This window comes from Coturnix japonica, chromosome 2 (assembly GCF_001577835.2).
Source record: "Coturnix japonica isolate 7356 chromosome 2, Coturnix japonica 2.1, whole genome shotgun sequence".
NCBI classification, from domain to species: domain Eukaryota; kingdom Metazoa; phylum Chordata; class Aves; order Galliformes; family Phasianidae; genus Coturnix; species Coturnix japonica.
Window position 1 is genome coordinate 13,273,019 of NC_029517.1, and position 27,688 is coordinate 13,300,706.

General features: G+C 40.1%; 1 protein-coding gene across 14 annotated transcripts in view; it reads right to left on the reverse strand.

Moving 5' to 3' along the window:
* Positions 1-422: 422 nt before the first annotated feature.
* The window catches only part of SVIL (supervillin), a 128,017-nt gene continuing 100,751 nt past the window's right edge, over positions 423-27,688 (reverse strand). For all 14 annotated transcript variants that reach the window (XM_015853191.2, XM_015853194.2, XM_015853195.2 and 11 more), the window contains 21 exons: positions 22,453-22,600; positions 20,572-20,661; positions 20,397-20,483; positions 19,588-19,765; positions 19,083-19,255; positions 17,710-17,865; positions 15,623-15,759; positions 14,981-15,128; positions 14,723-14,868; positions 13,750-13,925; positions 13,507-13,651; positions 12,889-13,165; positions 11,056-11,207; positions 9,733-9,838; positions 8,752-8,959; positions 7,970-8,103; positions 7,163-7,318; positions 6,617-6,760; positions 2,781-2,902; positions 1,830-1,985; positions 423-1,711 (listed from right to left, as the gene is read on the reverse strand). In XM_015853191.2, coding sequence (XP_015708677.1) covers positions 1,625-1,711; positions 1,830-1,985; positions 2,781-2,902; positions 6,617-6,760; positions 7,163-7,318; positions 7,970-8,103; positions 8,752-8,959; positions 9,733-9,838; positions 11,056-11,207; positions 12,889-13,165; positions 13,507-13,651; positions 13,750-13,925; positions 14,723-14,868; positions 14,981-15,128; positions 15,623-15,759; positions 17,710-17,865; positions 19,083-19,255; positions 19,588-19,765; positions 20,397-20,483; positions 20,572-20,661; positions 22,453-22,600 — 3,126 coding nt within the window. In that variant the 3' untranslated portion in view covers positions 423-1,624. The remainder of the gene's footprint in view (positions 1,712-1,829; positions 1,986-2,780; positions 2,903-6,616; positions 6,761-7,162; positions 7,319-7,969; positions 8,104-8,751; positions 8,960-9,732; positions 9,839-11,055; positions 11,208-12,888; positions 13,166-13,506; positions 13,652-13,749; positions 13,926-14,722; positions 14,869-14,980; positions 15,129-15,622; positions 15,760-17,709; positions 17,866-19,082; positions 19,256-19,587; positions 19,766-20,396; positions 20,484-20,571; positions 20,662-22,452; positions 22,601-27,688) is intronic.

Genomic DNA, 27,688 nt, shown 5'->3' on the forward strand with positions numbered 1-27,688 from the left:
AACAAAGCAGACTGAACAGTCTTGTTGCTACAAAGACTGTTCAAGCTAAGTGTGCATCCTGTCCAGAAGACAAGACATAGCTGAGGACATCTGAGGATCTGACAGACATTTAAATGCTATGTGGGAAGGACCCTGGCTCTGAATATCATTGCTCTCCTTTTATTAGGTTTGTGGGTTTTAGTTCTTGACAGAAGCCTTCATAAAAAAGTCCAACCAGTTCTGACAGTTCACCTGTAATATCTCACAGCAGCTGAACACAACTTGTGTATCTCAAGACTTCCGTCACAGAAATGCCAGGTGCTTGTAAAACATCTCAAACTGTAACGATTTCCCCCCCAGTTACTCTATTCAGTATCTTAAGTAGCCAAATGAAAGTGATTTTGACCCCAAAGCTTATGGAAAGAATGGACACGATGCCATACTCTTTTTCAATTCAAGTTTTACTCCCAATTGCACAAAGATTGAAAAGGTTTTCAGAGGTCGAAAGTCATCATAATAATTTTGGTTTCATGTAAAAAACCGCAACCAGAAGGATACAGGAATGGTGTGATGGTTCCAACATGCAGCATGGAAGTGTCATACAACCTAATTTTATCTTATACAATGTTTTTTTGTCTACATTCTCTGCTTCTCCGATGGTAACTGTACAACACCTGCAGATCCGTAAGGTTAAAATCTTTTGGTAAGATACCACGTTATGGAAGAGTCCAATGAATCTGTACAGTTTACAGTACAAAATAATGACAAGTCAGAGCATTGCTAAGAGTTTATTCGGAAGCTTTTACTTTCAGTTCTTATATCACAAAAGACATGTTTAATGTTTACAACAAGTATTAGAAACTGAGATGTTTTTATTTCTACTATTATAAAAGTAACAGAGGAGACCATTCTAAGCCATCTTCAAAATGCAGACCAATCATTTGGTTTTTTTCTTTTTTTTTGTATATAAACTGTACACAAAAAACAAGGCACTATACATTTTTGGATATTAAAGTATAAAGGTTGATTCGCATAGTTTCTCAAGAAATCCATGCTATAAATACAAACGCTTTGTTCAGTTTAGCACCTGAAGCAGCACTGAGAACAATTCATCGCCTATTGCAAAGAGAAACTTTTCAGAATGCGCAGGAGATACATACTGGTGGTATAGCTAATTCAGTACAAGCAACTGCCATCCAGCTACTGTTCTGTAGTTCTGACGTTAAAGTCTTGAAAGTGAATATATATTGCATTGTTAAATACATACTTGTTCTATGTGTTTATATAAATATAAATTCTTTGTAATCCACAAACTAACAAAATAACACTTTACAAAGAGAACTTCTTCAAAAACAAAAATGGCAAGTATTGGAGATAGCCAAAGGACAGCTACGGCAGTAGCTCAAGAAACTACTGTTTAAGTGCATAGGAGAGCTGAGCTTAAATGTTACCTTCAAAGTCAAAACTGAATTCCATTTCCAAAGTGTTCTCTTGGCCTTTCATAATATTACACGCCTCCAGATAGGTAGTCACTAATAACTTCAGATTATTTCTATTTGTTTTGTAAATGTGGAGCACAGTTTTGCTAAAGGGTATAGAAAGTGAAAACAGACATCCCTTTGGTGCTCAATCCAATAGATGCAGCTTAAAAAAGTCCTTTTGCCTTCTTCAGATTAACCTGCTTCCAAGATGGCAGCGCGTTGTACTCTTCTCTTGTCATCTCTAATGCAACCTGCGTTGAAAACAAGAGGATACACCACCAGTAAGGCACGTAGCAAAACTGCCAAATGGCCTAACAGCAAGGCTGGACAGATACGCACAGAGTACCAGTGTACTCGTTCTCTCCTTACCTCAAAGTCCGCATCTGAAAGATAAATTTCGAGCTTCAGAGGATCAACTCCCTCGGGCAAAGGCCTGGCTAAGAGATCAGCTAAGGGATACACAGTTTTACACAGCTTGGCCAGCACATCTTCTACAAGGATTATCTGATTAGAAACATCAGCATCCTGTGGGGTGAGAAAGAAAACACTTAAGTTTAGGACTGCAGAGCTGGAACCATCAGCTGCTTGTGTCGTTCTGAGGACAGCAACCTGTGCTGCCTGGCCCTCAAAGCACAGAGCTGTACCTGTAGGTCTGCACACTGCCTACCAGCCTTTGCCTACAACTATTTCACAGCCACACAAATGTCTGCACTTTGCAGAAGGAATTTCTGTACTTGAAGAATTTCAGCTTAAGGTCAACTTCTGTGTTTAGCCACAAATCCAGCAGTTTCCTCTATGGATCACTGCAGAAGACTTACAAAGAAGCAAATGTGATTTGCCTTGAGATTGCCCTTCACTGAAGGCTTTCAAAACAGTTGTGCAATTCAGCCGTGACATTGCTTCCCAGGTGGGGAAGTTCATGCTGGAGCTCTCTGTGGGGCATGTTGCTCCCCAGCTCCTGCTTGGAGGACTGACCAAGCTGAAGGTTGCTGCCTGTTTCCCAAAGTTGAAACAGTTCTGCTAAATGCTAACAACTGTTTCTATGAGATGATTCAGACAGCACTTCACTCCAGCCCTGTTTTTAACAAAAAACGCTATGAGAAGTTTCATAAAAAACAACTGGGAATGCCTCAGATAGCCACACTTGCAGTCAAAATCTGGCTATACTGTTGCTTTTTTTTTCTGTGTAGACTCTTAAACCACACTTTGATAGGCTCACTCTTGGAGTTTTGGGGCTTGACATCACAAAACAGCAATGTTACTGGCAACACGAGACAATTACTAGCAAAAGGTAACAGCGCACACTGTGAAAGTATTTACCATCTCTGTGATCTCTGCAATGTCTTCCCTGTGCTCCCAACTTGGGAACATATTGGTGAAGGTCAGGGGCTCCAGGCCGGCATGAATGAGATAGGACTTGGGGGGCTTCTTTACATTTTTTCCTAAAAACAGTCAAAACACACAAAAAAGGGAAATTAGAAGAGGGACCACACTTTCTGGTATCATCTGTTAAAAAGAACTACCTTGTAGGTAGTTTTTAAGTAATTTCAAACATTAGGAATACATTTCACCATGATTTCTTTTAAAGATAGTGTGGCATCTTCTAACGTGGGGTTGTTGGGGTTTTTTTGTTTGGTGTTCTGACATGTGCTTTTTATTGTACCTGACCACAAAGACTGAAGTGTGTACACTGACAAAAACTTTACAGTTAATTCCTAAGTCAGCGTACATTTTATCTTACAAAACAAAAGAAGTGAGAATAGCGTAAGCAGAATGTGATCATCTGAAATCAGCCAAATTCAGGTAAGTAAAACCTCCTCATATGCCCAGCAGAAGTGTCCAGCAGCAGGTAGCACTGAAGCTTGAAGGGCTGTAAGAGTCCTTAACTTGAGATCCTGACGTTTGACACACTCATTTTGTCACAACAAACTCAAAAGAACAGGATCTGGGAGTTAAAAGAAGTACTGCAATAGCGAGGTGGCAAATTCTGATGATGTTTAAACTTCTATAAAACATGTGGGTGAGCGTGGCAATATATATATGGCAATAAACCCTGTCTAGGAGTGATGCCATGTAAGAGAAAGGGTTGAAGTAATTACACCAAGAATGGCTGAATAAAGGCCCTGTTGCTTGAATGAATGCATACCACAAAGATTCTAAAAGCACCAATAAACAAAAGATGCCCTTGGAAAGAGGCAGGCAGGCAGTCAGGGCTGGGAGGAGCTATTGTTCTAAGAAATATTGTGTCTTCACTTTAGTTGGATTAAAACAAATCACACTAATCAGATAGTTCTTCCAGACAGGAGATGGAAAAGCTGAATGAAAATGGAGAGCATGGCTGGACATCGTTGTTCCAGTAAGCAACATTACAGGTCTGGCTTAACATCAGGAATTGGGAGCAAGCCGATAGAGAGAGCATGTTGGCATGAAGATGAACAGTAGAGATAAAACCTCTATGGAGCAGTCAAACAAACATATTAGAATGTGAATGCTTAAACTACACAATTTATACAGGAGGTTTATTATCTGAATACTTGATGTTAAGTCCTCTCTTCCACATGTTTGCACTGTGGTTTATTTGTTCACTCTACCATGAATGATTCAACAAGTACTTACAGATTCAACAGGTACTTTAAAACTCTGTGTTTTTAAAAAAATATGCCAATTTGCTGTGGTTGTATTGATCCAGCCTCAGTAATTCAGCCAAGAGACAATAGAAGAGCTGCATTTGATGATGGGCCAGTGTAGGAATAACCATCTGGTAAGAATGGTTAGGACTTCCTGTAAGCAGATAAATGATTTCACTGCATGAACTGCTCTGGTCACAAGCTCAGTCAGTCACTGATGGTCAGACCAGTTTTTCTTCTCTCTCCCGGCTGTCTGCAGTTCAGTACTCCAGACTACTGACTTAATGGATGGAACCACAGAAAATATTTTCATGACGTTCTGACAAATTAAATCAAAGTTTATGCACCAGGAGAACTGACAGGTACATTCAAGGGCTATTCAGAGGAGGTAATCAATCTTTTTCATACCATCGTGTGGTTAAACATCGCGAGCCAGGAAAGAGGGGAGCAAGAGGGAAATAGAAGATGAAAGAAATGGAGAAAGAAAAACAGAAGAGTCTTTTCATGCTTCTGATCACTTGACCTATATAACGATCAGAATATTTCCTACATTTTATCTCTTTGTTTTTAATCTCACTCCCTTAATAAGTAATGACACATAAGCCCTAGTCAGCCCTGGTAAATTTTGAACTGGTTGACAGAACAGCCCAAGAACAGCAAAGAAGGTCCCATTCTACAATTCCGTGACCTCAGCTTCAGCACAGAAATAGTACAAGTAGCATTGATTGTTAAGGGTAGTAAAGGTGCACTGTACCCATCCAACCAAAGGGGAAAAAGCTCTTATTGCTGCAAAGCTATAGTCAGGGGCTAAAAGGTTAGCACCCAGCAAAAGACCTATGATATGTATGCTGTTCTTCAGACCCACGAGGAGTCACTGAAGAGCTTTTAACTGTGCAAACTGAGATGCAGCAAACTTTACCCCCTTTTCCCATCATCTAACTCAGTGACGTTCAAGAAATCCAGAAAAGTATCCAAACCTCAACATGTGTATCAGATTCCATCTTTTGCTGGGGCCAGAAAACATGATTTTTATTACCACAAGATTACAGCACTGCATAAGGAACACAGCCTGGGGGGATCTTATTTCCATCCCTCTCACTGCCTGCTGAGCAGCTCTGAGCAATTCACTGTATGGGCTCTGTTCCTCTATGCTGACATTCACTTCTGCTGGGAAGTATGAAATGATCTCAGAAGTGCATGTAATTATTCATTCTGACTGGCAAAAAAACCCAACAACCTGGGGGTATGTAGTGGGAGAAGGAAGTGTCTGGCCTCTTTAGGCATTCAGCAGTCCCTACTAAAGACTTTTCCATCTACTGCCTTGACTGTAGCATCTTGTTCCTAAGCACATGCTGTTGTTTGGCAGGGCAGTGACAGGGACACCAGAACATAAACTACACAGAGCAGTAACACAGTCTCATAAAGGTCACATTTCAGTGTCTCTAACACTGGTTTTCAGCTGTGTCCTGCCAGGTGTTAGCAGTTCCCCTCAGTGATACCAGGCAACTGAACAGAAACATAGCAATTGCTTCTATTCCTATTGGGCCTGCAGACTGGGAAGGAGACTGCTTTTATCCTTATAAAGATGGAATCCAACATAGATTTTGCTCTTCAAACATACAAATGCCCATGGGAGAAGATGACAGTTGTCACCAGTCCCATCACAAGTTGCAAAGATTATTTGCTACAGACAAAAATAAATAAATCAGTGTATGAGATCGGCCTTTCCTTGCATGAGGATGTAGTTTGCACCAGTTAGTAACGTGGCTAACTGGTTTCGGTGGGAATTGCTCTGAGCTGAACAAACATGTCTGTTGCCATGTCTTCCTCTCCCTCCACCTTTCTTTATTCATCTTCTGTTGGAAGATGCAAGGCCTGTTTCCAGTCTCACATAACCTTAGATGAAAAGAGATGAAAGCACTACAATGTTTCAAAGAAACTCTACTAGTGCAGAAATGAATCTGGCCAGATGACTCTACACGACCATCAATTACAGCTTGAATCACTGCACGCTGAGCAGCAGTAACTCTGCCTTGTAGAAAGGAGTCTAGAAAACTACCGAGCAAGAGCCTCAGCTCTGTGTTCCAGCTTTTCCAATAGCCACCTGTTTCCATGTGAGAATTGTTCTTGATCTTCAGTCTTTCCATCTCCCCCAATAAATCAAAACCCGGTTATATCAGCAAAATGTATTTTCATTCAGTCTTTTGACACACATAAGCTTATGAAATCTGAGAGGAACTAGAGAGAAAGCAAGTTTAAGAGGATCTGTTCTCAGAATTCCCTTTTAGAAATCTGATGTCTGAACTATGCTCCCACAATGAGAACACGGGGGGAAAAAAGGCCTTTGCTCTGAGAAATGGGTCACCAGGGAAATGTGGCAACTTGGCAATAAAGGTATTACTTGGCAAATTATTTGCTATATCTTCACATATATTGATGTTTACCAGGGGAGCACCTGACTGAGCAGCCACTAGCTTGGGACAGAAGAGCAAGGCACACGCAGAACAGCCAGGCACAGCCATCTGTTACCTTTGCAGTACTGGAGCACTGTCTCCATGGCGCATTTCCTGTCTGTAGCCCACCTGATTCGAGCTGATCCAGCGATTTTGTTTTCCACAGGCCACCAGCCTTGCCACAAGTACACTTCATGGTGATTGTCAACAAGGAACAGTGCTATGCAGACCAAAAACAAAGCAAACCCGCCATTAGCACTCATTAGGAATTGGAATTCCCTGAACAACATCAGCTTTATGTGCTTGTCAGCATCAGAACAGGATCATTTTGAAGCTTATCAATCCCTTTTGTTATTCATCCAGCTGAACCTCAGCTGAACTGATCTTCTGATATAAACAAGGTATTTTTATAGTAAGCTTCTGGGATACAAATATATTTGATTGATTCTCAACATATTCATCATGGAGAAATTACTCTTATTGCTTAATGCTGTATAAACATCACATACACACATCTTTCTGCTATAAATCAAGTTAGAAGTGATTAGGGTAACTGAATTGCTGCCCAAGGCGTGATACAGTTATCTATTTTTCACTTACAGAAGTATATTAAAGCAGATACCTGGCTGTGGGGCAGTGTAAAGATCCTCTTGCAAGAAGGGCATAGAATTGATGACAGCAGGGTCTCTTGATGGGTAAACGAACTCGGTGGCTGAGAATTCTCCTGAAGAACTACTGAGGCTGAACAGGCGGGGGGTAAAATTAAACTTTCCTGGATCTTGAAAGAATAAAAGCAACAACAAAAGATTTTCAGTAGGAAACGATGGAGATGAATATACTAAATAAATGAATAAAATCAATATTTAGAGTGACTGTAAATGCTCTGTTTTTTCAAAAATCAAGAAAGACAAGCCAGATGTCTTGGGGGACTGGCAGCAGCTGTGATGAAATTGAGCTAAAAGGCTGGCTGCCATCAGTTTCAATGTGACCCTGGCTAGTTACTGTCAGCTGTTTCATAACTGGCTGTTTCACAGCTTAAGTGAAACAAACCCTTCTCAAAGCCTGCTTTCCACTTTGTAAATCAATTCCCCTGCTACCTTTGCTGGCAGTTTGAAAGCAAAGACTGGACAAGAATGTGTGCAGAACAGCTCCCTAATCCCTTCAGAACTGGAGCAAACTGTATTGGTAACACCATTAGCTGTTGCTCCATGCTGCATAAGCACAGAGGTGAGACAGAAGGGAGAGAGAAGAAAATGAAACACTTGTTTTCCAGCACTTTCCTTCTAGAAAAGTAATGCTTAACTCGATAGAGGTTGGGATTTTTTTTGTTAGCAACTCATTGAAGAGAACAAGTTCTTCAAAACCTGTACATTAAACCTGACAATACTACAGCAAACTGGAAGTGCAAAACTCAGGAATGCAGGCCTACCTTGCAACATGCAATCATAGGCCTTTCGATCTCGCCTTCCTAATGCATCCCAGAATCCCAAAGGCTCTGACCCTTCATCACATTCGTGTATTGTCACCTTGCTGCTGCTGTGCAGCCCTGCTTCCAGCGGACATCTGCAAAATACAAATGGAGTGAATCCAACTTTTCCCTTCCCCAGTCACCACCACACAAACTTGCTTGCTCAGGTTTTACTAGAACCCCAAACTGCCTTATAGACTCATTGTACATCATATCATCATGATCTTCTGGAAAATGATGACCAAAGTTATCGTAAACAACACACAGAATTTCAGCAGTCATTCTCATAGCATCACATGCCCAAGAAGGAGGAGAAGATGCTCACGGGAGCTCACTGTTTGAGTCTGTAAATACTGCTGTCCCTTCCTTGCATGCTTTCTTAAATTCATTTCCAATCAGTTATTCACAAGGCACACCTTCCCCTTCGTTCTAATCCTATCCACTGGGATTTAGTTTGCTACTCAAATACGGAGATTCTCCCTCCACATGGAAAGAGATGTTTTTTTGCAGCTATAATTAGTACAGCAGGAGGAATAAGTGCATTCAACCTGAAGTGATCACAGAACATGTTTTCCCCACTCCAGTGGATCGTTTACCTGCCATTCCTCCTCCTCATCAAGCATGCACATACCGCAATTGTACTCAGGACAGCTTTATTTATTTCAACTGTTAAACGAGGCAGACTATTTTAAGTAAATTGGTAACCTGTATAAACATCTCCAAAATGTAGGTCAGACACTCACTGTTCTTTTATTTTATTGGCTGCTGTTCTTCCTACGTCCTTGGTGTGAGATTGTGCTTTGCAGCCATGCCAAAGGTAGATAAGAGCTTTATTTATATTGAGGACAATCATGGATGTCCGGGAACGCAGGCTGCTGCAGTGACATGCTACTTCAAGTAAGTTTCCTTCGTTGGGAACTTCTCCACGCACGCAATATAGTCTCCAGTCACCTGGAACAGGAACAGCACAGCAGTATTAGACAGTCACATGGAATTGAAAATTCAAGACCTCTGCTCTGGAACAGCTGTTTTCACACTAGATGAATTTCACATATTGTGTTCCTCTATTGTTACGGAATAAAAGCATCAGGTTTGGCTAACATTACTTGAGAAACTGCTGCAGAAAAAAGTGCCTTATGAAACCTTGCTATGAGAGAGACTTCAAGAGTCACGTCTGCTCTGTTAAGAGAAGAGCCAAGCTTCTGTTCCTCTTTTCCTCACAGGAACAAAAAGGGAAACAAACTGAGTAGTCTTTCTATTCAGTGTCTCTTTTTCTGTGCACCTTAGGCACAGCAGGTTGCATTCAGAAGTGAACTGAAACAATTCCAAGCTACATCAAGGAATATGCTGTAAAGTGCAATGAATGGGTAACAAAAGCTTAATTTTGCATTAGTCACAGGAGAACTGCTCATAAAAATGCTCTTTTTCCTAGACTATGTAGAAAAGAATATTTTAATGCAAAGAGGCACTTTGCTTAATTAAAAACCAACTAGAACAATTTATGCATGCATCAGTACAACGAAGTAGGCTTGCTCTTGGCTGAGAAAATTCACTCTAAGCTCAGGGAAGATATAAACTACATTGACAGCAAAGCAGTCTCATGGTTTTTATTGCATTCATAGCTCTTTTCTACAGAGCATGGTAGTTGAGACTGAGCTCAAAGTCCTTCACAATAGGTTAAGAAAAGATTGTGGGGCAGAAGCCCGCAACGAACACTAATTTACTTTGTGCATTTTCTTCTTCCTCTTCCCTTCTTCCAGCATGCACAATCATCCCTCCTTGGAAGCACTGCAGGAAGCATGGCGGCTCTTTCCCTTGAAGCACTTGTACCTGGAAATTGGAAAGCATCAGTATCCATTAAAAAAAAGAAAAGAAGCAACTTGGGAGAACTATTGCCTGTGGTTTATTAATAATTATATAGTTACGGCCACCCACAAAGCTGGATTTCCTTGCACTTTGCTGACTACCACTGAAATTACCATATGCATCAACATGCAGTGGGTTAATATGCAGGTCACATATGAAAAAGAAACCTCTATCTGAAATCCAACAATCAAGAGTTTCAAATGATAAAAAAAACCAACCAAACAAACAAAAAAAAACCCCTCAAACTTTATATTAGTTTAATTTAATTATTAGTTTAATTTGAATTCTTTACAAGACTGGGCCATCTTGACGGATATTCTTTGAAACTGTTTGAGAAATACTGTAGGGACTCAGGTAGGCTTAGAATTTGCTGTAAAACTGGCTTGTGTGACAACATGCACATTCTTTGTTAAGTTCTGATTATGAAACTGAGATAGCGGACTGTTAAATCAGCTCGGTTGCACAGCATCCCACACGCTGGGTCAAGTGGTGTTTGCAAATCTTGTCTTTGAACTCACAGCTTAATAGTCATGTTTACACTGCTGCTCAAGATTTAATTACAGCTTTATCAAGGTACAGAGATTAACTTCAAATCTCCTAATTTTGTGTGCTCTTACCAGCAATGCTGAATTCAGCCTACCAAGAAAATCTATCCTCTTTTAAATTAGCTGTATGTACACTTGCTAGAATTTTTGCAAAATAAGGCAATCTCCTCCATAATGACAGAGTAAACAAATTGAAAATTTCACTTCAGATGTATTTTCATGTTTTAGCCTTGCAGAAAATGCTTCTGACAGAGTTCAACAAAACAGAGCTTCTCCTGTTCCCAGTGCTAAGAATACATTCTGTTATCTGGATACATGGAAAGGGAAGGCACAAATTTCTTTTGCTGTGCTTCACTTATCTCTAAGAGGGAGGAGGAAAGATGCCTTTCCTCAGCCATTCTCAGAAATACAGTCTTTGTACGTGAGAGTGGGAAACTGAAATCCATAAAGAAAGCTGATGCATCTCTGGAAGCTGGACTAAAGTCAAAAGTAATTTTGAAGGCTAGCTAACTTCACCTGCAAGGTTATCATTACAGAAAGAGAGGAGGCAAAAAAGATCACCCAAGCTTTTTGCCAGTGACTTTGTGGGCTGGCAGCTCTTGCCAGGACTCCTACCTAGATTGGCAGGAAGCTTACCTGTGCTCCTCGCTCCTCATCAAGTTCCACTGTCATCAGTGCCGATGTCCCTTTCTCACTCACTGTGGAGTGCCTTCCTTGCCAAAAGAAATACACGCATTTCTCTTTTCCAACAGCTCTTACTTGTTGCTCTCCTTTTTGTCTGCTTCCAACTGCAAAACAGAAAGCACATGCTGAAGAGAGTACACTGGCTATAGGTTTAAGCAGCACATGGTTTAATCTCATCTGCCAGCTCAGCACTATCCTGGCCAGAACAGGAAAGATGAAACAACCAATTCGAGGAACATCAGGCCACCAAGATAGCATGCTCTTATGCAAAGCTAGTATTGCCTCATTGGGTGGATGTAAGCATAAATGCAGAGATGCTCATGAAAGTCAAAAAGAGAGAGCATATAGAAAGAAGTAGTAGTACCTGGAGCAAAATCACTAACAATCACTTGAGCAAATTAGCATGTGAAATGGTACGTCCCATCAAGTTACCAGAAGAGTGTTTTATGGCCCATATTCCACATTACACACTGTTCTTTGGCAGCAAAAGAGCTGGCTGCTGAGCAATATTGGAAATAGCAACAGTTGAGAAAGCTACAGGCATATAAAAAAAAAATCTTCCCTGGTAAAGGAAAACTACAGAACAAAAGGAACTAAAGAAATATTTTGCAGTCATAAAAGAGACTATTTGGTAAGCTTTTAAAAATGATGTTTAGAGTAACTGAAGTGAACAATAAAACCAGTTATGGAATATTTTACTGGTGAATACTGGATAACAGATAAAATTAATTGAGGATTTTCAAAACCAAGGGCTTTCAACCAGGTTCCTAAAAATGTTCTGTCGAGAATCCAAGTGAAATATTTAAGACAGTGTACTGCTTTTATTTTTTTAAATAGAGAATATTCAAGCTACTAGTCATTTCTAAAGTGTATGGTTTCACTCTTAACTGTGCATTTGATCCATAAAAGTACTGCCTCCTACAGAAAAATGTATTCTTTTTTGGAGTGATGGAATATATTTTCAGCACTATGGATTAAGAGACTGTTTACAGTTCAGTATTAGTGTTATCCACTTCCCCCACAGCTTACAAATTTTTGTATTTTTCTTGGATTCACCAATATCAGAACTCTATAATCCTGAAAAAGACCTTCCTACATTTTTTGGCTAAAAGCCTGAGGCTGTACAGCTGTTTTACTGCTTTCAATAGCTTTGATACTTTCCTACTCAGAGCAATCATTTTTTAGATTATATCTATTTTGCTGATCACAGATGCCACTTCTTCCTATTTTAGTGCCAGAAGGGAGAGTTCCAATGAGCACACTGAGCAGATTCTCAACGTTTACCTGCTGCTGTCAGGCACTTTGTCAGAACACAGTCAAAACTGTTTGTTTGAGACTGAAACCCACAGAACAGGGTTTCCAGAAACAGCAAAAAGGACAGTAAGGGCACTGAGTTGGCAAGGATTTTTCCTGTCATTGTTACTGTTCTCCATTATCCAACAAAGGCTTTCCTGGTTGCTAAGCCTACCTCTCTTGTATCCAGATGCCTAGTTAATTTGGTGTTAAGCTGTGGGCACAATTCTGGCTTAATAAGCTGTCTTGTGAATGTGTACAACACCACTGTTGGGTAAAAGCAGAAATGGACAGTATCGCATTTGAGGTATGAAAAGTAACTATTGTTTTTGTGTTGTTTTTTCTTACTGCTTCAAGGACTAGAAAGACTAAATTAGTATTTCTAATCTTTACACATACATCCATTCTATGTCTGGTTATCAGCACTAAGAGGAACTGTTTTATCTGCACTTATCTAAGTTTCAGCAGGATGAAATGGAACTGTTCACTAACCTGTAGTGCTCACCATGTACTTCCACTTCACCACGTATGTGTCTCCCTCATGGAACTGTCCTATGCTTTGTTTAGGCAGCCTACTATAATCAAACTCCAGGATGTGCCAGACATCCACAGATGCAGTGATAATTTCAAACTGCCTCCCATCTTCTCCTTCTACAAGTCCATAGCCCCGGCCAATATTCATTCCATCCAGAACTGTGCCTACAGCAGTTTGGGGCACAGGTACCATTAGCATGACATCATATGGTTTAGTATCAGATTTGGATTCTTCCTGTGACAAAACACAAAACACATTTCTTTGAGCACAGCCTTTCCCCCCTTCCCATACCACACAGCTCCACTTGAATATTTTGACTCCTGCATATTTCAGTACTTTCTATCTTGTCATCACCTGATGCCTTGTCAAAGCCACCTTGTCAGTCTTCACTGACTTGCTCAGCACTAATAAAAAACACTTCTGTGGCTTCACACTACAGGTGGTGATGTTCTGACCCTCGGGTCAAAGCCCGCAAGATAAAGAAAGTGCTCTGCATCCTTAAGAACAAGCTTCCCTGACTTCCATCCCAGCTAGGTCATCTAGTTTGAAATACCTAGCATGCTTATTAAATGCACCTTCTGGTGAAGGGATTCACTAGAATTCTTCTCATTGAGTTTCTTCAGCTCTGTCCAATCAAGGAATTTTTCTTTGAACAGTATGGTCTCATTATGTTCTGTGAGCCTGCCAAACACAGCCCAATCTGGACGTCCTTGTCCCTTTCTGTACAAGGCAATATAAGAAAAAGAATCAAATTTAACACTGAAAGATGGGAAAGAAACCAATGTTTCTGAAGTAAGACTAAACTTGAATTCTGGTACCTGGGTATGAGGGGATTGCATTCTCCTGGGTCCAGAGGATTTATGTCACAATTTGAGTAGTCGAAGGTGCCATTCCACAAGTGTTTTGCCAGCTGGAATGCCACTTTTCTTTGTGCTAAAGTAACTTCCTTTCCATGCCACACATACACTTCACTGCCAAAATCAAATACGAGCACCTGAAAAACAAATTTAAAAAAAAAAAACAAACACCCAAAAAATCATTTCAGTAACACACCATCAGGTGAGGTAATGCCCTGATCCTCCAGTTTCCTGGTGCCACAAGCTGACAGTGTGTTTAACTCAAGCTCCTCCAAATATCACAATACCAACAGTAATAGATATAGCTAGCACTACAATGAAAGTAAGGCCAGGGTGGTGGTATGCACCATGGCAGTTAGAAACTGAGAGTGACTGCAAGTATTGGGGGTGCTATGAGGTGTATCTTTACGTGGTAGCTAAGTTGCTAGCAGATCAGAGAGCTGTGGCTATGCAAGAACTGACTCTATTCTATGACCAAATGCCATCTGACTACAGCAACTTTTCCTGAGGTTTACACCTCTACTTTTCCTGCAACAGGGGAATGCTGACAGAACATACAGCCTGGGTAACTGGCTCAGAAAATAGGCAGCAACATCATCACATTCAATAGAATGCATCTTGTCTTTATTTTCGGACATCTGCTCTAATTTGTACTTAGATGAATGCTAACTAAGTGCTGCTTGTTTTGTACTTTATGACTTCAGAGTGAAAGGAACTACTGTTGACAAAAAGATTAACATTTCCTAGAACAGTATTTCACTTTAAAGATACGATCGAATTTTTGAAGACCCGCAGCACACTGTAGACAACAATATATTCAGAAGCTTTTCCCAAACAGAGGAGCCCATTTTCAGCAAACATCTCCATGAGCATTTGCAGTCATATCAGCTGTCTGTTCCTGCACTTACCACAGGAGCAGTAAGTGGCACAATACCTCTTTTGGTTGTAACAAGGTACATTTTGGCATCTTTCCCCAGTAGTCATCTTCAGGAATGAGTTTATCCTCTACAAGACGGTAAATGCAATTAGTTTCTATTATGGCAGCTTCATACATTTCATCCTCTTCAGGTCTTCCAGCAGCTTAAGGAAAGGATTGTCCAAAATAATAATAATTATTTTTTTTGTAGAGAGAACCAGCTCAATTATTTTACTGTGACAAAACATGAGATAATGTAAACATGAGAATGCTTACACTGGTAATTTCCTTGGCCACCAAGGAGTTTCCAGAAGTCTTTGGCTGCATGGGTATGGGTGTTTATTCCTTCTTCTATAGTCTGTATATAAGAAGCTCTACAGCCAAGTTCCCTCTTTGTCTGAATCAAGGTTGCAAGTTCTGAAGCCTAAGAGATTAACAGTTATCTGGACAGGGTTGCATAAGTCTTAGGCATACTTGTGAATATGGCATTCAGAGAGAAGGCAGAAGTAGATATTTGGTTGCAACAAATAAGATATACACCAAATAAACAGATAGTAGAGAAAAAGTTACAGAAATAAATTAATTCCTTCATTCGCCTTAAAATAAGGCTTGATCTTAACAAGAATAAGAACAAAAAGGACATCCTGCAATTCAGACTATTTTTTGTTTGCGTGCAAATCCATTTCCTGAGGACATCCTCTTTTCTCTCACAGCTTTGCAATCTACACAAGTCTATGTCAGCTTTCATTCAGTACATAGTGCTAAAACATATTTACAGGAAACTTGCATATCTACCTGTTGCTGACTCTCAGCTGCATACAACTTTACAAGACAAGTGGCACCAAGGCTCAGTTACATCAAAGGTTTATGCTGTGACAGTTCTAAAAATAAACAATAAATAAATGAACTAGTACTAACCTTTGCTTTTTCTATGACATTTGCAAACTCTCCTACCCATAAGAAACAGAGATGTGGAGTTAGTAATAGGAAACAGTCTCCACTGTTCAGTGATGAGGCCCTCGGTTCAACTAATCTTGTTTGAACATGTCTTCTTCCTAAAGATAAACCAAAGCTAATTATATTCCCATGAATACCACAATCGAATGCCAAGATCTAATCATCTTGAATGAAAGACAAACAATCCCAGCACAGTTAGGAAAATACATGGAAAAAGTCTGCTAAGTAAGAATAAAAGAATATAATGGTGAAAGTAGAATTTACCCACAGGAAGCAAAATTTGTTGCCTCCTCAACTGATATTTCTATTATTTCCCATTCTTGCTTTAACAACGTTATGTCCCCTTGGAAAGAAATCAATTAAGTAAATGGCAGAGAAACAGCCAAATTCTAGAATCACTTATATGCACTCAGGATGGTGTGGCACAGCCTGTAGTCAGTAAAAAGTTGTAAGAGATTTTGCTGAAGTAGCTATTATTTTGAAGAATCAGATACATTACTATGGCATAGAATCATAGAATGGCCTGGGTTGAAAAGGACCACAACAATCATCTTGTTTCAACCCCCTGTTATGTGCGGGGTCGCCAACCACCAGACCAGGCTGCCCAGAGCCACTCCAGCCTGGCCCTGAATGCCTCCAGCAATGGGGCATCCTTCTGTATAAAAAATTCCTCCTAATATCTAACCTAAACCTCCCCTGTCTTAGTTTAAAACCATTCCTCCTTGTTCTGTCACTATCAAGCCACGAAAAGTCATTCCCCCTCCTGTTTATATGCTCACTTTGAGTACCGGAAGGCCACAATGAGGTCACCCCAGAGCCTTCTCTTCTCCAAGCTAAACAATCCCAGTTCCCCCAACCACTCCTCACAGGAGAGGTGTTCCAGCCCTCTGATCATCTTAGTGGCCATTCTCCTCTGGACCCACTCCAAGAGCTCCATGGTCTTCCTTTACTGGGGGCCCCAGACCTGACTGCAGTACTCCAGATGCGGCCTCACAAGACCTGAGAAGAGGGAGACAATCACCTCCTTCTCCCTGCTGGCCACCCCTTTTTTAATGCCGCCCAGAACACAATTCGCATTCCGGGCTGAAAGTGCACACTGCTGGCTCATGTTCAGCTTCTCATCCACCAGGACCCCCAAGTCCTTCTCTGCAGGGCTGCTCTCAAGGAGTTCTTCTTCCAGTTTGTATAAATACCCGGGACTGCCTCAGACGAAGTGCAAGACCCTGCACTTGGCCTTGTTGAACCGCATTATAAGATTTTTCAAATATGTTGGAGAGTGGCTCAGCAACCACATCAGCCATCTCTCTCAGAACCCTGGGATGCATATCATCTGGCCCCATGGACTTACATTCATTCACAGAAACACAGAATCACAGGGGTTGGAAGGGATCTCCAGAGATCATCGAGTCCAACCCCAATGCCAAAGCAGGCTCCCTACACCATGTCACACAGGTCGGCGTCCAGGTGGGTCTTGAATATCTCCACAGAAGGAGACTCCACCACCCCCCTGGGCAGCCTGTTCCAGTGCTCCGTCACCCTCACCGTACAGAAGTTCTTGCACACATTCATGCAGAACTTTCTATGCTCCAGTTTCTGCCCGTTTCCCCTTGTCCTGTCTCCACACACTGCTGAAAAGAGTCTGGCCTCACCACTTTGCCCACCACACCTCAGGTATTTATAGACCTGGATCAGGTCTCAGTCTTCTTTTCTCAAGGCTAAACAGGCCCAGTTCACTCAGCCTTTCTTCAGAGGGGAGATGCTCCAGGCCCTTCACCATCTCTGTGGCCCTCCACTGGACTCTTTCCAAGAGATCCCTGTCTTTTTTGTACTGGGGAGACCAGAACTGGACACAGTACTCCAGATGAGGCCTCACCAGGGCAGAGTAGAGGGGGAGGATCACCTCCCTTGACCTGCTGGCCATGCTCTTTTTAATGTACTCCATCTTGAACTGCGCACCTCCTAGAAACTAAGCATTCAGCCATAGTAGCAACTCCCTCCTACTGCAATCAGCTTAATATATACAGACAATAAATACAGCTCTAGCATACCTTTAATTTGCAGCAGCATCAACTTCTTGTATGGCACAGCACTGTTGTTAGAATTTTGCTCTGTTAGGTTAACACTCCGCAGACTAACATTGCTGAAGTTCTCCTTGCTTGCCAAACCAGCAAGTGCTACTTCTGAGAAATTTGAGTTTGCAGACACTTGTATGTTAAAAAACAAACAAAACAAAACAAACTTGAATAAAACACACACACACAAATGAGGATAAATTATATTCAAATAGCTTCATCTGTTGCATTAAAAAAATGTTTTCCCAAATATTTTCAATTTTCCCCTTCTCAGCTGTAACAGCAAAAACAGGCTGAACTTAGTTTAACTGCTACCTTAAAATCTTCATGGGTTTACTAGTGCCTAAGTTTTGAGATATCATCACAGACTAAATTGTTTGCATTGGAATTACAAACTTTGGTGGAAATACCAGCGTTAGTATTATCTGGTGTTTTATGAAGTACTGTGTACATCTTCAATGCCATACACATGACTAATTATGAAAGAGACCCAAGAAGTCAATGCTAATGAACTGAAATTCACTTCAGATTTGTCTCAGCCAGTCTGATACAACAGCAATCTGCATTTCAAAGTACTATTCATTTTTTACTGTAATCTTCAAGCCTTAAACGCTTGGCTGCTTTAGCTTATTACTCTACTAAAGACAAAGCAGTTTATGAATTTGTAATTCATGGAAATGCTTCTCAGCAAATGCAATAAAATATTAGTCATACAATTAGTCTTCCATCAGCACAGGCAATACTTAAGAGATGACCTCCCTTTATTCAAACATAATAAAGAAAACTTGTATGCCAAATGTTAGAAGTGGCTTGACTAATCTTTGAGCAAATTTTACAATTCGTCTTGCTGTCAAATCTGGTTATCAGGAGGAAGTAATATCATAAGCAAAACACAAAGCCCTGCTGCAGAGCACAGATCCTTTACACATACTAACCCAGCTAGTTCCAGGCTGAAAAAAACCGAAGACCCAAACCTAAGGCTAGTATTCCTGAACATTTATCTACTCTTCCCAGCTCCTTCCAGCCCCTCTAGCATATTGCTAGATTTGCTTTGCTTGATCTCCTGTCCTCACCTGCAAGTACAACTGCTTTACCTCTGCACTAGATGAGTGCTAACAATAAATACACACAGGAAGAGGCTACAGGTAGCTTTCTCTGAGGAAGGCAAGCAAGCCCTTTTTTTCCAGGCCTCCTAGGTCAATCTACATTCAGTCTTATACATTAAACAATTTGTGGTCTCTTAGAGAATATATACTATTCCTTCAGTTGTGGTTTTTGTTTTTTGATTAATTTTGGTTTTAATTAAATTAGCAAGACAGTGGCTTCCGCAAACCACCTTGTTAGCTTACTTTTTTCTACTTTCATTCGCTTTGACTCCATGAAGGCAACATTCAGTCTCTGCTCAGTGTACTCATGAAGAATATCTTCTCTTGCTGCCAGCATTTTCAGGGGGTTTCTGGAGGACTGAACCCTGCGCATAGGCCTCACTGCACGTTTGTGCTCTGCTACAGAGGATGTTAACCTGAAAAAGCAAGCAGTGTTTTAAATTATCAGTTGAATATTGATAAATCAGAATCACAGAATCACAGAATTACCCAGGTTGGAAGGGACCTCAAGGATCATGTAGTTCCAACCCCCCTGAGCTTAATGACAAGAGATTTGTTTGATTTGGGGTGTGACATTTGTAAGGAAACCAGAATTAGTTCACTGATCCAGGCAGAAGGCTGGATTTAGAAAAATGTAGTAGAAACAGACATGCCACGTAGAACAACATCTACAAGGTAACTTAAAGCTGAACATTTTGACCACCCTTCCTATTTCTGCATTCAAAGCAGTGAAAAGAATAATTCTTACTTTGGTGCATAAGGATCAAAGATGGCATCAAAGTCCTCATCGAGGTCCAAAGGCACAGAGGAGGAAGGGAAATCCACATGGCGGTAAAATTTGGAAAATGTTTCATCATCATCCAGCTTCATCACCTCTTTCACAGACTTTCCTGTAACTGTCAGCACTGTCTCTTGCATTCCAGCAACTGTAGGGGAAAAAAAAAAAAAAAGAAAATAAACCAGACCACCCAATAAATAATCACATTAGATTCTAACTTGATAAGAGGTAAATATGGCTTGCTGTGGTTTTGGTTTGATTCTCATTGACTGGTGGAAGTGGAAGGAAACACAGTAGAAGCTCCTCTTGGAAAATAAGTGATAAAAAAGGAGCGTAACTACTACTCATATACAATAATCCCTGTTAAAAAAAAAATGGTTGGGAAACATGGCCAAATACAAAATTAGGCACTATTAAAAATGAGTTATTTTGGTAGGATGATATGTGTGTTTATGGTCTTTTACAACCTGTCTTGCCTCCAGCCAAATAACTCCTTCACTTCCAAAGACCTACTGGGGCCACAAGTATAAAATCACTCCTTGAGATTATTGGGTATGAAGCAATCATTACACTGTGCTACTGCCTCTGCTGTTAAAATGGGAATACATTTATTTTTTGTATTTGCAAACTTGTTGGTTTGTTGTTGTTTTTTTGTTGTTGCTTTTTGCAGTTGTGATTTATTTTGTATATATGTAACACAACAGCATAAGGACTAGAAGTACTTTAAGTGATTCAGTGAAGTTAGAATGAACACACTGCTTTCTTTGGTATCTACTGACCTTTGTTATTCAGCCTTCCCAAGAATGACTCCAGCCTATCGAGCTTCATATCTGATTCCAATTGCATATCAGGTCTAGCTTCAATTTCTAAGCAAAACAGAAAGCAAAACTTGTTTAGTGACAGGAAGTTAAAGAAAACAATCCTAAACTTATTTCAGCCATGTTTATTTCTTACCTTCCAAGGGCTTTGTAACTGGAGTGGTAGACTTTTGCCTGTTACCATAAGGGGATGCTACTGGTGTTAGTGCACTTGGAGAAGCCAGGCCTGCATAAGAACAGAGAACGTCAAAAAAACCATCCCATGTCAGCCCACGTCTCCTAAAGTGATGACAGGGGTAAGCTACTTAGGGAAAACAGATGGGCCTTGCCATTTCCTTCAGTCCCTCATCCTACTACAGCCTCCACAACTGCTGTATCAGGGATGTTAGTATTTTTGATTAGCTGGAAAAGCATGGTGTATCAAATAATTCTGCCTGTTAACCATTGCTGCCTAGATTTTCAGTCTAAACACCAAGACAGATTTATTATATAATCCAGTAGCTTCTCCACAAACACTGTTCTCCCCTTCTACCTAAGAGATTCAGTTTTTCAGCAGGTCAGTTTGGAATGCCTTCAGGAAGACATATTTGAGAAGACATAGTTTTTAAGCAGTTCTCCCAGGACTTAATCCACAAGACCACAAGGTCTACTTCATGTGCTAGTCAAGAATCACCTTCCAATGAAGGAATTACAAATTTCAAGCTGTAAGAATCAATCAAAATACAGCATCTGTGCACATGTATATAACAAGGATCTAATTTTGCAGCGCCTTCTCATCATCCCTTAAATTAAAAACCCATCATGATAATCTCTTCTTCTAGGCAACAAAAATAGCACACATCTGCATAAAATCTCATTTGGGCTACTTTTATTGATGTCACTATCACAAGAATGCCTTTCTTCTCCACAAGACAGATCACAGCACCTAAAGAGATCCTTTCTGGGTATTTTTTCACTTCCCATTAAGGGTGAATGTTATCACCTTCTCTTCCTTTCCAAAGATCTTTATTATTATTTTTTTTTAAAGTAAAATAAAATTTCAGCCAGCAGTCTGTGCACAACTGAACATGTTTTCTTTGTGACCCTCCAAAATAGGTTATTCTTGAAACACAGACAGCTGGCGATTGTCAAAGCAAAACAATGTAAGCAGCAGCTAAAATGCTCTGCTAATAAATGCAATCCCTAATACAATGTTTGTTTGCCAACAGAATATGGTCTGGATTGCAAATAGAGTTGCTCCCTCTTGCAGTACTGCCTCCACCATGAATTTTGCCATCTTCTTGTCACAGAACAGATTTTAGTGTTCTCTGACTACATGAGATCACTTTAGGCACCTTCTTCTAGAACTATCACCTTCCCAGGCCCACTTCATGAACAGCTGTATTTCTACCGTGGATAACCCTCACATATTTCTTTCCACTTCTGGAGAATGACTGCATCTGTAAACAGCATCTGGCTGAATTCGAGAGATCCCAAAAATGTCAACATTGCTCCCATGTCATTTCTACTCCCAGATTCTATGCAAAAATATGTTCACTGGTTTCTTCAGCCAAACACAACACTTAAGTTGTTGTCGACAACAGCAGCCATAAAAATAACACATGTTTCCTACAAATTCCCAGTGACCCTTGGAGTGAGGAAGGCGCCAGCAACACCAAGATTTCACAACTTTTCTACAGAAACGGCACCTGGGTTTTTAAACAAGAAGTAAATAAGAAAGGATAATCCAAGTGTGTCCTTTGGATTGCATCAGACTGAAAGATGAAGCACATAAATGTTGAAGTGACTGATGATCAACGGTCAGGCAGATCCCCATTATAACTGGATGGAAGTGAGACATTGCAGAACAAAATGGATCAGTATTGAGAGCTACAAGAAGCTCAAGAGAATGGCTTTACGACAGGATGTTCAGTTGAATACAGTCTTCCTCTTGCTAAACATGGATACAGTTTCTGCTTAGTTTTAGCCTGACTTTATTTTGACTATACAGATAAGCAGTGGCTTGTTTATCACTGACCTTTTTTTACCATTCGACCAGCTACAGTGAACTGTGTGGAGTCATTTGCTGCGCCTTTACCCCTGGACTTCCAGGCTTCTTCTCGAGCTGTGATGAGGTGTTTTCTTTCTTCTATAGTCATTTGACTCTCCTGATTATCTGCTATCCTCTGTTTTTTCAGGGGGTAGAGAGAAAAAAGATGTTTAAAAATAAGTAAACTGATCAGGCTATAGCAAAGGACTGGGTGTACATTTCCCCTGCCCTCTGTAGAGGCAGGAGGATTAACAAGCTACTGAAGGAAAAGTCACAGATTGAGCTTAGTGACCCTGGACCTGACAAGCCTCACTGTTTTGCTGCTTCGTTACACCAAGAAGATAAGGTTTCAGTCTATGCATTTTGACCTTTTATTGAAACTACCAGCCAAGGGAAAGGCATCCTCCTAAGCAAACCAAACCATTTACTCTGGATATAATTTTCCAGATCTTGTTCTCTTCAAATGCTACTTGCTACACTGCTGAGATCACAAAATGAACTTTCAACAGATGTTTTCAAGTGTAAATTTGCAGGTGGCACTGGGAATAACAATTAAGAAATGTAACATCAGTTTGTCATTTCTGAATCATTCACTTAAAAGTAACTCAATTTTCCAGGCAGGATTAGCAGTCTTATCACTCCAGAGGCTGCTCATTGGAGGCCCAATGTCAGCTTGCTCCTCACAGTATTTTTCCAATGACTGTGATCATTCCTCCCTCTGCCATCCCCCAAACTTATTTTGTAGAGGTCACCTTTAGCTTTCCTTGCCTTGCTTAAGAGAACAGCACCCAACAGCTTGAGTGACTGAAAGCAGCCAGGAGCACTAAGCATCTTAGTGCCCTCCTAATACAAAGGACTGATGAAGTCACATTGAATTGGAAGGAATTTACATAATCAGCTACAACCAGGTTGGGCTAAAGAAATATTACTTCAATGCAATAAACTTAAAAAGGTAGCAACATTTCAGGATTATTCTGCATGGAAATCAAGTACTAAAGTATTTTTAGTGCATGGGCTGTCAGTACTAGAATTACTTCCAAGCTGTTTGACATTTTTCTTCACAAGTTAACTGAAGAACTGAAAACGGCATGAAAATTAAAAGCCATTGCTTTAGCACAGCACAATTCTAACAACGTGGAAGTTTAAATTAAAAAGAATCCAAAAGCTTGTGAATATGAAGTAAGCTCTCTTCTTGGGGTCCAGATGGAAGAAAGGGATATAAACCCAGATTATCTTATTTATTTTCTTTAAATCAACAACACTGAAGAAATCAGTCCAGGGTTACTACTTTGTATAGAGCTATATAAGAACTATTCTGACTACAGGAGATGCAGTGAAATAAGATTTTCTTACACCTTTCTGCATGTACTATAAACAACATCTATCAGTCAGAGGAGTAAAGACAAATGCATTGGCTGTACAAGACTCTCCGGTCCTTCCTCTACATTACTTTGCAGCCTTCTGCAGTAATGTTTGCTCCTAATTTATCAAGGAAACACAGTCAGACTATGACTGCAGGTCATGATAACCAGAGTAAAACACAATGAACCTCCAAAACATTCTGCAGAAATGACAAAATGGAAGTCTACTCAAGTATTTCCTCCTCTTCTGTGAAATCCTCTAAATACTTTCAGTAGAAACAGTGCAAGCAATCTCTATTTGTTTTCCTGAATCTCTTCCCATTCCAATGCTGGAAGCGCAGCCACCTCTGGGATGAGCAGCTAGTAGAAGAAAATGACAGCAACACACTACCAGAGATCTGGGCAGGAAATTAGTATATACCAAATGAAACCACAAGTGAAATTTCATACTCAAAACAAGTACTTTTAACTTAGTGCATGTGGATAAATCTTTGATTACTACATGAGGGGAAGCGACGGAGAGGCAAGAAGATTTAATCACACTGATTACTTTATATGCTGGGCTTTTCCTCAACCTCTAACAATAGGAGGCTTAATTTTACATTTCATCTCCAGAGAATACTTAAGTTTCAAAGCATGCAGAGCCAGTGGACATTCGGAAGGCACAAACCCAGAATGCGTTTGCATTAATCACTACACATACAAATTGTAAGGAAGATCAAGACCAACTCTGGAGCAGTGTCAAAGAACAAAAGAGTACGTAGCTCTAACAACATAAACAAACTTTCTTACAATAGATTTCAGGTTATTCCTTTGGGCAAAACATCCTTGGATTTCCTAGAAATTGGACAGGCTGTGTATTATACAGTATTCAGAGTAATTTTGCATCAGGTCTCCCCCTAATGCAAAAAACCCCCATCTTCCTTTATTAATGAATTGAAAACAAATGGTAAGCTGGATAGACAGTCTGCATTCCCTAATCCACGTAACTTGCCATAACAATTGCGGTGAAAAACAAAAGCATACGCGGTGTTTACAAGGATGAACAATTTTCCCTAGCTGGAAAACTAGAATGAGTCAATAGAATTGTCCATAGAAATTTCATAACACACACACAGTAATTAGTAGTAATTTAAAAAGCTTTCACAGGGCAGCATTCCTGGAGAAGTGAGTTGTCTAAACCACATCCTGCCTGGGGGAAAATATTGTGAGAAATATGAAACTCGTCAGTCTTTCAAGTTCAAGTTTTATTTCCAAGCAGGGAAATACATAATTAAATGTAGATATAAAATAAAGATCTCAAATGCATAATTGTGACCTTTTGGTAAAGTAAAGTAAAGAGCCCATTCTAATTTGTACTGAAATTTGTACATCTCTGTTTTCACTGATGTCTTTTCTTTCACAGAAATGACAGAATCATAAAATCAGGTGAAAATACAAAAAGGTCAGAAGAACTAGAATCCAAAACCAAGAAATAACCGGGACAGGAGATGCTCCAAGAATAAGCACTGATATTTCTAATTTAAAAAACAAAATCCATCCAACCAACCAGCTCTGAAAATGGACAATTGCACAGGACTGATAAAACCTCAGATGGGGACAACATTCAGAAGAAGCAGAACTGAAGCACATAAGCACAGGTCACATAAGCTGTGTTTTGTTCCAGACAATCACTGAAAGACTGCTGTAAGACAATCAATAAAGAATCAAAACACAGTCGCATAATTAATGCCATTCCACGTGGCATTATGGAAAACAGGTTTAATCAAAATGGTAAGTTTGATGAGATCAAGTATGATTAAATATGTTAACAGTTACTTCTGATTTCTTTAACATATTTGACTTAATCACAGATGACATTCTGGGCTTATATTTTGGGAGCTATAAAAATGCAGCTCACTATTTTACTGACCGAAAAATATTTCGAAACAGAGAACAGCCACGCAGCGACCTGATCCACCCCAACCCTGACTGAGATTAGTTCATGCAGGTGGAAAAAAACACAGTTCTGCTGAGAACCATGTCAGAATAAAGAGAAGGGAAGGGTAGGTAATCACGAAAAGAATTAATCATGTACATTTTTAAAAAGGCTAAGAGCTGGTATAATCTGTCCTTACTTGTATAAACGAGAAGCTGAAGAGAGGAGGATGATGATGATATTGGAATCTTTATAGAAATAGCTCATCCATTTCTAGCATCTACATGTCTACACAGGATGTTGAGAGCCTTGGAAGCTTTTGTTGTCCATTGTTTGCCTAGGCTGGCTAATGATACCACTCTCTTTTAGCAAGGCAACACATTTCTTGAGAGCATGCACTGGCACTCCACTGCACTTACAACATCAGTTTGGGCTAGGGAAGGGATCACATCCAGGCAATGTTCTGTTTTGTATCCTGTAGGAGTCTAATACCAAGAATGGATGCTAAAAATGTATTTTTCAAAGTGAGGATCCACTTAAAACCAGTGTCATGAGCTATTTAAAGAGCTATTCCAAAAAGTATCTGCCTTGTAATACAAATAATTTCTCTGGTTTGGGGGCAACTGTTCCTCTTTTAGGGCAGCTGAGATAAACAGCCATTGAAGGACCTCCTCTCTCCCCTGATGACTGCAGGGATATCAGTGTTATTAAGTTAAAAGATAAATTTACCTTCTCAATATATAGAGTGAGTGAACTCTCACAACAGAATGAATTGGTTATCTTACGTCAAACAGTAATAAAACTGTACTAAACCCAGAACTTACAGAAAGGAGCCAACCCCAGTGAGTTTCAGTTGATAACCCCAAACCTACTTTTTATTAAAGAAGTTCAGAGTCAGAGTTTCTCAGAAAGTGGCCTGAAAGTGAACATGGGAATGATACATGTTGGTAGTCAAAATATTTTTACATAGTTACAGTAATCTCTACCATAATCATAATCCTCTGCAGTAGCAGTGAACCACCATCCCATGCATTGACTACCATTATTCATTCTAGTCAGAATGCTTCTGACACGTCCCATGTGTTGTGTTCAGAGTGGAATGGAGAACACGGTGCATTGCTTGTAGTACTACAGCTACACATCTGTGCTGTGAGGCAAGGCAATAAAGCAGAAGTAGGCTTGCAGATCTATCATGATCTATCTTGATAGATCTATCAAGACTTTCCACTCAGTTCTCCTTGTTTTCTTGTGTTCAGCTTGTTTCTTTGCCCACTCCTGCCTTTATTGTTTTCACCTCTAATTGCATGAAACAAGTCCTGTTTGCTCAAATAGAGATCTGGTATTCTACTTCTGTTCCAAGCTAACGTCATTATATAGTTCTAACTGAATAAAGCAAGCTGTTTCACATTTCTTGTTATCTATTAATTCTTCCTAAATGAATTCTTCCAGTCATTTCTGATGAGTTTGCAAAAGTGTACGCATGATTTGAGGAAGACTTCACAGGAAGTTTTACTGTTTACTGTTGCAGTAGCAGATGTCTATTCCCAAGCAAACACAGTTAACTCTGTTACCACAAGTTGCTCTGGGAATGTGCATCTTAGATCTGAATGTAATTTTCTGTCTTACTTCTCACTTCGTTAATTAATTAGGAAGTTTGTACAGCATTTCACCTTCAATCTCCAAGGATGCCGTTCACCAGAGAGCTTGATTCTTTCAAGCTAGTACTACAGACCTTAAGAAAGAGAGAAAAGCAAGGAGATGGGACAGTCAGAGAATAGAGGCAGTAGTGCCAAGGTAAAAATCCTTCAGACATGGAATAGGAGAAAAAAAGCATTAGAAGAAGTCACCTCTAAACAGAAGCAGCTTGCTCTGCACAGTTAATGAATTTTAGACCTTTACAGTTGTATATGCACGTTTCTCACAGAGAAGACAGGGCACGTGGCAT